This window comes from Ictalurus punctatus, chromosome 15 (genome assembly GCF_001660625.3).
Source record: "Ictalurus punctatus breed USDA103 chromosome 15, Coco_2.0, whole genome shotgun sequence".
Lineage (NCBI taxonomy): Eukaryota > Metazoa > Chordata > Actinopteri > Siluriformes > Ictaluridae > Ictalurus > Ictalurus punctatus.
The window spans coordinates 11,523,620-11,536,654 of NC_030430.2; the positions used below are offsets into that span (position 1 = coordinate 11,523,620).

The following is a 13,035-nucleotide window of genomic DNA, read 5'->3' on the forward strand; positions in this document are numbered from 1 at the left end:
CACCGAATCGGTTCGTTTTGTCAGTTCACTAATAAGAGCCGACGCTTTCAGCTCCTAAACTGCTCATTGGCACGAGTGTGTGTGTGATTTTTTTTTCCTGACTCGATCAAAATTTGACCAGTGACTGTTCACCTTATGGCTGAAATTGTTCATGGAATCTTACACTTGATAAACAAAATGACATTCATGTATATTGTATCTTATAAAATATATTTCACAATTATAACCAGTCGCCCACTCTAATCCACGTGATTCATTTCAATTAGCTAGGCTAAATACATCTTAAACATGCAGCTGTCATACACAGCTGACAAACACAAGTAAACACAAGTAAACAAAAGGGGGGGGGGGGGGGGAGCAAAGAGAAAAAAATGCGGAAACGGATTCATATGCGAGTCGGCTCCAAAGAGCCGGATCAAAGAACCGACTCGCTCCAGAAACACACCTCTTTAGTTTGTACCCGTTTGGCACCACACTTCTGCAGGCTTTACGCAGTTTGTGAGAATAATGTCTTAGGCTTAGGTTGTGCAGTTTAACCTATATGACCGTCATTCTTTCGACAACGATGTAATGTATAAACACTACTGGAGGAGCTGCAGATGAAAGAAATAGCAAAACACATCGGATCGGAAGTTTATGGTGAGACGATATGATTATGACGCACAAACTGCTTCCCGGTGACAAAGATATGTGGAGTTACTGAACTAGAGAGGAAACCTGAAAATGGCATTGCTTATACACTTAAGTGCCACAACAAACTGCTTTACTTGAATTTGGCGTTGATTTAATGACATTGTCCTCACTGAGAAATGAAACTGTAAGTCAAGTAATGTGTTTTATTTACCTTCAGGTGTAGTAAAGCTTTGTCGTACACTGGATATGGCTTGTTCTACCACACACAGCCAGGAAAATACATCCTCAGGAGAATCAGATGATGAGCTATTTTTTGTTGGGGTGTCAGATATCTCAAAGCAAGTGTCCCCTCTGAACCATAGAGACAAAGCATGGTCAAACCCCAAACGAGAGAGAAAGCCTGTGAAAATTCGTCCACCTAGTCCCACATCGCCACAACAGAGACCAGCAGGCCGTAGTTTCTCCTGTGAACCCCCTCCCAAGCCCATCATCCATAGACGGGCCCAGTCTCTACCGTCACCTTCAGAAAGGCGGCGGATGAGTGGTAGAATTGGGGTCCGATTTGTGGACTCACTGGGAATGGACCTAGAAAATGTTAAGGTTTTCAGAAGTGGAGAAGACCCGTTTGTACCGGAACACGTTTTGTTTAGACTTTTGATGAACGCAGAGCTAGCAGCCAATAAGAGCTTGGAGATTTCCCTACCCTATTTGAAACCTGTGTTCCCTGAGCAACCTGGTGACTGTTCAAATTTCCTGGAACGTTTGTGTAACCAGCAAGTGTGCTTGGAACGCGTTTTATGCTACGAGCCTGGCATCATTGGGATTGTCCAAGTGGTCAACCTGGCCTTTGAGAAAGAGGTTATCGCTCGTTACTCTTTCACAAACTGGAAAAGCTGTGCTGAGATCAAGGCTTGCTGGGTTGCCAATAAATACTTGGAAGGCCGTTCCTGTGACAGTTTTCGGTTCCATCTCCCAGTTCCACCGTTCATCCTACACCCTGGAGCTGTGCTGGAGTTTGCAGTCTGCTATAAAGTGCAGGGCACTCAGTTTTGGGACAACAATGAGGGACAAAATTACAAGTTAGTCTGCCAGAGCTACAAAATCCCTGTGCCCAAGGAATGTGAAGATAGCATGATACATTTTGTGTGAGCATTCTGAATCAGTGTATGTACAGTATATGCTCAGTGGCCACTTTATTCACTACATCTGCCTTTTAATTTGGTAAACTTATATACTGTAGATGCACTTTGTAGGTATACATTTAGTGAATGTAGTCCATCTTTTGTAATTCACAATTTGCTAATCAGCTTTTCATCAGTGTAAAGGGACTGTCACGAGAAGGATAAGATATTATTTGGGTGGTGGACCATTCTCAGCACATTAATGACACTAACATGATCGTGGCATGGGTTTTTTTTTTTTTTTTTTTGGGGGGGGGGGGGGGGGGGGTTCGTAGGTGTGTCACAGGCACTGGAGTGTTGTTATGCACTAGGGTTAGGGTTAGTTATGTTTACTTAACCTATTAAAGTGGCCACTGAGTGTTTGTCTGCTATTCACCAGCACACTTTATTGTATCAAAATCGAATAACAAATTGTTTGCCAAAACATCTGAGATAGTCCTGAAAAGAATTAAGACTCTGACATCCAAATAACTACCACAACTACTAATGAACCCTTACAGATACATCTGTGCCACCAACTGGACTTTTGGTCATAGAGTAAAATATGATGTGCAGTATTTGTTTACCTTGTGAGCTGAGACTATTGAATAGAATATCTTACCAAACATTATTGAGTTATAAGCCTCTAAGTCACTATTTGCCAAATGCTCTTTTATCTGAAGTGCCTGAGTAATGGTTAGAAGGAAATGAATTACATTAAACTCACAATTTTGTAAACTAAGCAATAAATCCTTTATTCCATCCCAATGTTTTGTTTTTCTTGGTACATGGGAGCATTTTATTTGAACAAATCTTTAAAGTGAACTGAACCGGATCACATGGGTTAAACGACTCGTTCAGAAAGATTTGGTCATCCTTTTTTATACACAGTTTTAACACTCAGTAACTATGTCAAATGAATATTCATTAATAACAGGAAACAGTCCTCAAGTCCTAGGTTCATTACAACGGCAGAGTGGGGGGGTGTTTGGCGATGGCACGAACAACCCTGGGTCCGCCTTCTAGGGGGGCCCCTACTGATCATGAAGTTTTTTTTTTTTGTAAATTTATTTTCTTTTTTTAGTAAGAAAACATAAATCAAATGTCCATTCCAAATAATTTTATTACAAAATTAGTTTTAAAAAAATCATTACATCGCAAGCTACTAAATTGTGTGTTGCAATTTGTTTACATACAGTATGTGTCATTTCCCTTTAGAACAGCAACAGGAGAGGACTTTTAGCCGTCTGAAAATCACCAAAAGTTATTTGCGATTAAGGATGGGTGAATCGCAGCTCTCAAATTTAGCACTGCTCTGCATCAAAAGAGAAATTGACATTGACAAGGACAAGGTAATCGCAAGATTTGCCAAAGAAAAGGCGAGGAAGATGAAGCTTTAAATAGCCCAAATGTTGTTTGTTCTGTAGTCTATAACGTGGTTCAGTAATGCATTGTTCTCATTTGAAAAACTTTCCTCCCTTTGAACTTGTTTAATGAGCTCGTTCAGTTGCTCGGTTTTCTTAATCAGACTGTCTGATTGTTTAGGTCGATAACTTAACAGGTTGGAGCTATCAATGGATTTTTAAGTTATCTGTTTGTTTGTAGTTGGTAATACTTCACTGTTATGTTTTGGTCTAATGTAGGCCTAATCGTTGCTGAACGCCTTTACTGTTTTTTTTTTTTTTTAGAACTATTTTGACCCTAAATGGAATGTATTGTTTTTCTAAACAATAAACCCAGGATACTGACTGCTTGTGTGTACTACATGTGTGATTTGAAAGACTACTGAACACAATACCTAAACCTAGCCTACATTTTTTTTTTGGTTTGCTGATCCAGATTGTTGAATTACATGCGTGTCCATTCATGTTTGAGGTTGAATTTTTACTTATTTATTTTTTTTGCAAGATTTTAATAATAAGGGGGCCCTGAACATAATCCCATAGGATTATCCAAAGGGCTATCTATTATTGTATTATAGGATTACCCAAAACGCTATATATATTATATTATAATCATACAGGATTACACAAAACGATATATATATATATATATATATATATATATATATATATATATATATATATATATATATATATATATATATATATATATATATATAAAATCATATAGGATTACCCAAAACTCTTTCCTTCTCGAACCTGAACGGGTCACCTGGTAAAAGAATCGAATCTTTTCTTTTCACTCAAACGGCTCATGATTAAAAAAAAAAAAAAATGTCCTTGCCGGGCGCGTGAGCTTTTTTCCCGCTCAGTGTTTGTGGAAAAAAACAGGCGCTTTAAAACAAGTGCTCCTGAACTTAGTTTAACCGCTCAATATTCGCTTCTGTTCTTCTTATTATTTAGGAATGTAATTGGTTGAAGTATTTTAAATAGATATCTAGGATGGTTGCGGGTTTACTTTAAGAGCAGGATAACGTTAACGCGCCTGTCAGACCTGAGGTAAGAAATCTGTGCTTATGAGCTAACGGAGCTATCCAATTATAACTAACTACAGCTATTAAAATCCTGAGGCATCAGTTAGGGTTGTGTTAGTAAATAAAGCTTTATCCTGAACTGGTCGATCAGTTGTTACATAGCTAATGTCTATTTAGTGTTTGGGTGTTAAAATATAATAACTAGAACACCCGATGTGGCTAACATTTAGCTAGCTAGAAAACAAACAATGTAAAGCTAACGTTTAGATAAGGGTATTGCGCAGTGTTAATATTAATATATGGTAATATGTTCTTGGACAGTCCGAGGTGAACTAACTAGCTACAGTGCTGCCCGAAAGTTCGTGAACCCTTTAGAATTGTCTACATTTCTGCATAAATATGACCTAAAAGAACATTAGATTTTCACTCAAGTCCTAAATGATGATAATCATATGAGACAAAAATATTGTACTTGGTCATTTATTTGTTGAGGAAAACGATCTAATATTACATACATGTGAGTGGCAAAAGTATGTGAAGCTCTAGGATTTGAATGTGAAATTAGAGTCAGGTGATTTCAGTTAGTGCAACGATGATCAGGTGTGAGTAAGCGCCCTGTTTTATTTAAAGAACAGGGATCTATCAGAGTCTGATCTTCACAACACATGTTTGTGGACGTGTATCATGGCATGAACAAAGGAGATTTCTGAGGACCTTGTTGAAGCTCATGAGGCTGGAATAGGTTACAAAACCCTCTCTAAAGAGTTTGGACTCCACCAATCCACAGTTAGACATATTGTGTACAAATGGAGGAAATTCAAGACCATTGTTACCCTCCTCAGGAGGTCAACCAACTAAGATCACCTCAAGAGCAAGATGTGTAATAATGTGTGATATCGCACAGAAACCCAGGGTAATTTTAATCAACTACAGACCTCTCTCATTGGCTAATGTTAATGAGTCCACCATTAGGAGAACACTGAACAATTATGGTCTGCATGGCAGGGTTGCGAGGAGAAAGCTACTGCTCTCAAAAAACAACATTACTGCCCTTCTGCGGTTTGCTAAAGATCACGTGGACAAACCAGACGGCTGTTGGAAAAACATTTTGTTTTAAATGAGAAGTGTTATGTTTTGGAGAAATGAAAACCCTGCATTCCAGCATAATAACCTTATCCCATGTGTGAAACATGGTGGTGGTAGTATTATGGGTTGGGCTTGTTTTGCTGTATCTAGGCCTGGATGACTCTCCATCATTGATGGAACAATGAATTCTGAATTATACCAGCGAATTATAAAGGATGTCAGGACATCTGTCCATGAACCAAATCTCAAGAGAAAGTGAGGCATGCAGCAGGACAATGACTTTAAGCACACAAGTCGTTCTATCAAATAAAGTTTATGTTTTGGAGTGGCCAAGTCAAAGTCCTGACAATAATTCAATAGAAATGTTGTGGAAGAACACAGAGTTGATGCTGTTCTGTACTGAGGAATGGGCTAAAATCCCTCCAAGCTGATGTGCAGGACTGATCAGCAGGTACTGGAAATGTTTAGTTGTAGTTATTGCTGCACAAGAGGGTCACAGCAGATACTGAAAGCAAAGGTTCACACACTTTTGGCACTCACCGATATGTAATATTGGACCATTTTCCTCAATAAATAAATGACCAAATCTAATATTTTTTTATCTCATTTGTTTAACTGGGTTCTTCTCTTTGTCTACTTTTAGGACTTGTGTGAAAATCTAATGATGTTTTAGGTCAGTGGTTCTCAACCAGGGGATCGTGCCCCCCTGGGGGGTGTGGAGAGAGCGGGAGGGGGGTGCAAATTTTTTCAAGAAGAAAACAGACAGGACATCATTTGGGTACTCGATGTATTTTATTGCTTTTCAAATAGAATAAATGGAAAAACTGCAGTCTCTCTACCTCTGTATTTTCTTTTTGCTGGAGAGAAGCGGAGCTTAGCCTGCCTTTTATCTAGCTGTCAGTGCAGACCAGTGTTGCCAACTTAGCGACTGTTCAGACCTCTTTAGCAACTTAAAAATGAAAACCACCAAAAGCGCCTAGCGACAAAACTAGAGACTTTTTGGACAAACCTTAGCGACTTTCCAAATATCACCAGTACTGTCCTGCAACTGTGAGGTCTTGCTTTCCCGCTTATCTCTCACCTCTCTCTGCGTCTGCTCTGTTCAGTGAGGGGCTGAGAGCCGGAGATTTAACAATGTCATGGACAACGAGACGTGCCCTTCATCCCAATTTACATCATTCACATGCGAATGTTTTTAGAATGTAAGACAAAAGTAATACAACATGTTTTACATGTAAAATAGTTCACGTTATTACAGCCTAGTTCTCTTGTTCAAAGTAGTTATAGTGTTCATAAACATTTGATATCATTCATGTTCTACACCTGTCCGTTATATAGTTTTAAAAAAGTTATTTTAAAAAATCACAAGTTATGAAAAGTAATCAACGTAAAAAAAACTCAAAGGCAAAAAAAATCTATCTATCTATATATCAAAAACAGATTTTTATATGTATATATGTGTATGTGTGTGTGTGTGTGTATATATATATATATATATATATATATATATATATATAGATGGACAGATTTTATATAGAAAATATGGGGGTGGCATGCCACATGATGGGTAAAGCTGGGGGGGGCTTTAGTTGCAAAAGGTTGAGAACCTCTGTTTTAGGTCATATTTATGCTGGTGTATAGAAAATTCTAAAGGGTAAACAAATTTTCAAGCACCACTGTATCTTATTAGGTTAGGTTATGGAAATAGCTTTTCTTAAAGGAGTGAGACTCACTGGAGAACTAAACAATGGGGGGGAAAGCAGATCAGAAATGGGGGCAAAAACACACTGATGACTCAGTAAAGAAATGCAAAGCTAGGCTGTTATGAAGCTTTATGCCTTTATGCAGCTTTATTAATATGCATTAATACTGTAAATAATGATTTACATAGCCAGGGTGTGTATAGATTTGGAGGATTTAAACATAGTTCAGTTTGTAGTGTTTTCTCTTGCATTCGTAGTTTAGACTGTGATTTTGATTTATTGATTTATTTTTTAGGTTTATAAAATTCATGGTCTGCTTGTAAATATGCTCATTGAATAAGCAATACTTCTTGGTAACATTCAGATGTGATGGCACCTCATCAGGATATACAGGTGAGAATTTCTATATTTCCTTTCAATAAAAAATCATTTTTGTGCAAAATAAAAAAACCTGTTAGAAAATTAAAGGAGGCATTTGGACAAAAAAAACAACTCCTCAGTCCAGGCTGAAATTAAGCAGTGAAGCAGTGAATAATAGTCGCAGGAGCAGGTGGTCAGATATGAAGCTCGTGGGATAAAGAAAGGCTGTAGAGAGTAACAAGGGAATGTATTGGACATGGTGCGGGACAACGTGTTTAGTTCATCTTGGTCAGGGTTGCTGCTGTTTCAATCCCTTTATATTGATATATATATATATATATATATATATATATATATATATATATATTATTTTTTATATATTAAATTGTTTATCTCTTGGAAATAGAACCATCTTATTCAGATCATGAGAAAACATCACAGTTGTTCAGTGCTTAATTTGTACAGCACGAGATACAAGAGCACCAAGCGAGATATGATTCAGTGTGGACAGGGAGGGAAAATGTATATATACACACACAACAGTGCTCCAAATGCTTCACGTCATTTAATAGTGCTGAATGCCTTAATGTAGAGCTAATAGCACAGGTATGGTGAAATGTGTAAACTTTATAAACATGTGCATCATTCAGGTGGAGGAACTGGTAGATCAGGCTTTGAAACACAACTTCAGGGCTTTGGAGGAGTTTTTACTAAATGAGACCAGAAAAGGGGTTACTTCAAAATGCTCCAAACAGTTCATCTCAAAACTGGACAAACTAATTAACAGGGTGAGTTTCAACTATTCTGTATATATACACTCAACAAAAAAAGAAACGTCCCTTTTTTAGGAGACTGTATTTTAAAGATAATTTTGTAAAAATCCAAATAGGCTTTACAGATCTTTATTGGAAAGGGTTTAAACAATGTATTTCATGCTTGTTCAATGAACCACAAACAATTATTGCACATGCACCTGTGGAACAGTCATTAAGACCCTAATAGTTTACAGGCAGTAGGCAATTAAGGTCACAGTTGCAATAACTTAGGACACTAAAGAGACCTTTCTACTGACTCTGAAAACACCAGAAGAAAGATGCCTAGAGTGCCTGCTCACCTGTGTGAACATGCCATAGGCCTGCTGCAGGGAGGCATGAGGACTGCAGATGTGGTCAGATCAATAAACTTCAATGTCCGTAATGTAAGATGCCTGAGTCAGTGCTACAGGGAGACAGGAAGGACAGCTGATCATCCTTGTAGTGGAAAATTACATGTAACCATGTGTCGTCGTCCCCCAGACGTTTAACCTTTTGATCTTTTGTTAAAAATTCACAAAAATTCTCTTCTCTCATGGATATCAAACAATTGCAAACAAAACCCAGGTTTATCAAAAAAAATACCTTGACACCCTTTTAGTCAAAACGTTGTGCTACCTCCCTTTGCTAAGATAACAGCTGAGTTTTCTTCTATAATGCATGATGAGAATACATGGCAAGGGATCTGAGATCATTCCTCCATACAGAATCTCTCCAAGTCCTTCAAGTTTTGAGGTCCATGCTGGTGGACTCTCCTCTTCAGTTCACCCCACAGGTTTTTTATGAGTTTCAGGTCAGGGGACTGGGATGGCCAGGGCAGGACCTTGATTTTGTGGTCAGTAAACCATTCTTGTGTTGATTTTGATTAATGTTTTGGATCATTGTCCTGCTGGAAGATCCAACCATGGCCCATTTTAAGCTTCCTGGTAGAGGCAGTCAGGCTTTCATTTAATATCTGTTGATATTTGATAGTCCACAATGCCATGTATCCTAACAAAAGGTCCAGGTCCTCTGGCAGAAAAACAGCCCCAAAACATTAAAGAGCCACCAGTATATGGTGTCCACCTCTCTGTGTGCAAAACCACCTCTGTTGTTTATTGACAAAAAGCTCTATTTTGGTTTTGTCTGACCATAGAACCCGATCCCATTTGAAGTTCCAGTAGTGTCTGACAAGTGTGTGACCCCAAGACACAACTAACTTCTGCAATTCTCCAGCTGTAAATCATAAAACCTTTTGTATCAGACCACTACCATTTTTAGGTGAGCAAAAGTATAGGAACAGATAGTCTTGTAGTAAATTAAAGTAAATAACACTTAATATTTGGTTGCATATCCCTTGCTTGCAAATTACTTCATCAAGCCTGTGACTCCTTCACATCAACAAATTGTTGGTTTCTTCTTTTGTGATGCTTTTAATGCAGCCTCTTTTAGTTATTGTTTGTTTTGGGGAGTTTCTCCCTTGAATCTCCTCTTCAGGAGGTGAAATGCTGCTCAATTGGATTAAGGTCTGGTGATTTACTTAGCCAGTCTAAAACCTTCCACTTTTTCCCCTTATAAAGTCCTTTTAGTTGGCAGTGTGTTTTGGATCATTGTCTTGCTGCATGATAAAGTTCCTCCTGATCAATTTGGAAGCATTTCTCTGTGAATTGGCAGACAAAATGTTCCTTTAAAGTTATGCATTCATTCCACTGCTACCATTATGAGTTCCATCATCTATCAAGATTAGTGAGATTGTTCCAGAAGCAGCCATGCAAGCCCGAGCCATGACACTACCTCCACTATGTTTCACAGATGAGTTTCTATGTTTTGGATCTTGAACAGATCCTTTCTTTCTCCACACTCTAGCCTTTATATATCTGGCACTTTGATGGAGAGTAATCTTGGTTCCAGAAGTTTTGTGGCTCATCTGTGTATTTCTTAGCAAATTCCAATCTGGGTTTAAGATTTTTTACTGCTGTTGAGTGGTTTGTGTCTTGTGGTATGGCCTCTAAATTTCTGCTCTTGAAGTTTTCTTCGAACGGTGGATTGTGATACCTTCACCCCTGCCTTGTGGAGATTGTTGGTGAACTCACTGGCTGGTGTTTTTGGGTTTTTCTTCACTGTTCTCACAATGTTTGTCATCAGCTGCTGTTGTTTTCCTTGCCTGACCCATTCATTGGCTGTTGCTCAGTACACCTGTGGTTTATTCTTTTTCAGGACATTCCAAATTGTTGTATTGACTAAACCCAATGTTTGTGCAATGCCCCTGATTGATTTTCCCTCTTTTCTCAGCTTCAAAATGGCTTGCTTTTCTCCCATAGACAGCTCTCTGATCTTCATGTTGGTTTATTCTTTTTAACAACATGTGAAACTGAAGGATAAAACCAAGAGTAGATGTACAGAACTATTTATTGCTTAAACAATCAATCTAACAGGACACACCTTGGTAACACAGAACACCTGTCCATCACATGTTCCAATATTTTTGCTTGCCTACAAATTGGGTGGTGTTATACAATATGTGCTATGTTCTATGTTGTTAACACATCTGCATATGAATGCAAGGAAATAAAAGCTGAATTTCTAAACTCTCTTCTCATATTCATCTTTTGATCTCAAACCCAAATGTTACTAATATTGCAAAATATTACTTTTCATGTACTTAATCTCTGTAGGAACTGGACCAGCAGAATGTGAAGAATGCTTCTGTGGCATTTACCATCTTTCACAAATTGGGGAAGACACTGGTCTTTCCAGGTGGTGGTGGTATATCACTGATGGTGTCACAAGGACTTGTGAGAAAGATAAGTGCACATATGATGGTATTATTTCTGTCTTATTTGGGCTGCTCAAAAAAAGTGTCTATCTTGATGTGACCAATGGCCATAGACAGTCAATGACTTTACTTATGCACACACCTCAAGCACGATAGTCTTGAGTCTTGTGGAAGGGAGAAGAGGAGGAAAAAAGTTCAGAAAGCAGTTAACATGAACCAGACAATTATTTAATATTATGTAGTGAATCTAAAATCTGAATGATTCTACAGAAGTTTTTTTTTGCTATTTTTAACAATCCTATTAAATTCCCAGTTACTAAACAAACTGACAATGAAATTGATGAAAGAATGGGGTGAGGAGTCATGGCTGTCATTGTTTCTCTCTGACCTAGAATGTGTTTATCAAGTATCAAGTTTACTAGTATTTCACCCACTAGTGGCCTGTGATTTGCTAACAATAGCAGAACAGAAACCCTGAGATGACTTTTTAACCAGCCATTAATACTGCTTTCTAAAACCCTCTTACCTTTGAAAGAATACACTGGACTCGTGACACCATAATATGATTAATGTTTTATACTAAATAGCAATTATTTGGATGAGGATATAAAGCTGTTCAGTACAAGAATGCCAGCATTTCAGTCATTTAAATTGCATTCGTTAGGAAAGTGTAGTTATCACAGTGTATTACAGCAATGGTACTGTTGCAGTGTAAGAAGTATCTATAATAATGAATGTTAGTAGTGTTCCCAAACAAATTGGTGTGTTGAAATATTATGAGTGAGGATTGTGATGTCAGTTCAAAGATAAAACATAATGATTCCCATTTAATCAAAACCTGTGCAGTCCTTTGTTATATCATGCAGTTTAATTAAGACTTGAAACTCTATGTTCACGTGGTACAGTGGTTTGGGAAAGCCAGAAAGTTATGGGTTGAAGCTGGACCGACGAGGAACGAGCTGCTTGTAAACTTAGCTGAAGACTTCTTTGATGCATTGATAGTGAGTTAATGTGCTGCTACCTGCTAAACGTATTACTCCAGACCTAACAGCAGTTCTTAAAGTTGACAGAATAACTATCCTTCCCAATTTCTTGTATGCTCCTTTAGGTCATTCATGAAAGTTGTAAAGACGGTAAGTTTGTTTCCTTTTCAATCGATCTTTATGTATAATGGTACATAAAGAAAACCTACATTACAATGTTAAAAAGATTCATGTTGTTTAATTTTTTTATTTTATTTTTTTGCAAGGTACTTACCAAGTAACAGAATCCCTGCTCCATCACATTGGCAAGTTGGCCTCTGATCCCAAGGTTAACATTCTAATCCAAAAAGAGGTAAGTCATACAATTCATTATGTTAGGAAATTGCATACTACATTGTACAAGTTGTAAATTGTGCTAGCTCTTCAATGCTTGTCACCAGCAATATATTGCAGATTTTATACCCTGTTGCTTTGTCTAAGAAAAAAAAAAAAGTCAGTGCTTAAAAATGGGATATTTACTTATATATTTTCTTGATGACAGGCGGTGAGGAAACTGAATATGATCTTAGGAAAGATCCCATTAGAACTGAAGAAAGAGAAAAAGATCTTGTCATCACAAGAGGCATCAAGCGTCATGTACAGAAGTGTTTTAACATATTTAAATATGGCTCTGATTCTAAAATCACATTTGACATGTGTGAATAAATATGTATTTCTTTGCCTACAGGAATGATTTGGCTAGTCGAATGCTGAAAGGAGGAGGTCAGTGATTGTTGCTAAATGTCTGGAGGATTCCAGAAATTGATGTAATGACTTTAGACACTTCTAGTTAGCTAATTGTCATAATTAGGAGTGCAATTTGAAGCATTGTGGAACCTTAAGGTATTTTTTAATGCTTTGCCATAGATATAGTTTTGCAGTATTATACCACTTTAAAGATGTTTTGACGTTAATATTTTCGGCTTTTAGTATTTGTCATTTTGTATTTACTTTTAGATACTGTATTTATTTGAACAGGACCCAAACCCCACAAAAGGGGAAGTGGGAGGGGGAGCGATAGGGGCGGGGTTTCACTTATGAAAAATCAAAATTAGAAAAAACACCCT

General features: G+C 37.7%; 2 protein-coding genes across 9 annotated transcripts in view; both read left to right on the forward strand.

The window, feature by feature from the left end:
* The first annotated feature begins 425 nt into the window (after positions 1–425).
* Positions 426–2,074, forward strand: ppp1r3da (protein phosphatase 1, regulatory subunit 3Da). The gene is made up of 2 exons (XM_017486356.3): positions 426–639; positions 851–2,074. The coding sequence occupies exons 1-2, from the start codon at positions 600–602 to the stop codon at positions 1,780–1,782; spliced, it is 972 nt and encodes a 323-aa protein (XP_017341845.1). The 5' UTR covers positions 426–599; the 3' UTR covers positions 1,783–2,074.
* A 1,956-nt stretch (positions 2,075–4,030) lies between these two features.
* The window catches only part of sycp2 (synaptonemal complex protein 2), a 39,790-nt gene continuing 30,785 nt past the window's right edge, over positions 4,031–13,035 (forward strand). For 6 of the 8 annotated variants that reach the window (XM_017487462.3, XM_017487465.3, XM_017487467.3 and 3 more), the window contains exons 1-9: positions 4,031–4,255; positions 7,315–7,412; positions 8,030–8,167; positions 10,846–10,974; positions 11,843–11,947; positions 12,055–12,079; positions 12,196–12,281; positions 12,471–12,565; positions 12,657–12,691. In XM_017487462.3, coding sequence (XP_017342951.1) covers positions 7,389–7,412; positions 8,030–8,167; positions 10,846–10,974; positions 11,843–11,947; positions 12,055–12,079; positions 12,196–12,281; positions 12,471–12,565; positions 12,657–12,691 — 637 coding nt within the window. In that variant the 5' untranslated portion in view covers positions 4,031–4,255; positions 7,315–7,388. The remainder of the gene's footprint in view (positions 4,256–7,314; positions 7,413–8,029; positions 8,168–10,845; positions 10,975–11,842; positions 11,948–12,054; positions 12,080–12,195; positions 12,282–12,470; positions 12,566–12,656; positions 12,692–13,035) is intronic. The other 2 variants (XM_017487463.3, XM_053686126.1) reach the window with 2 other exon arrangements.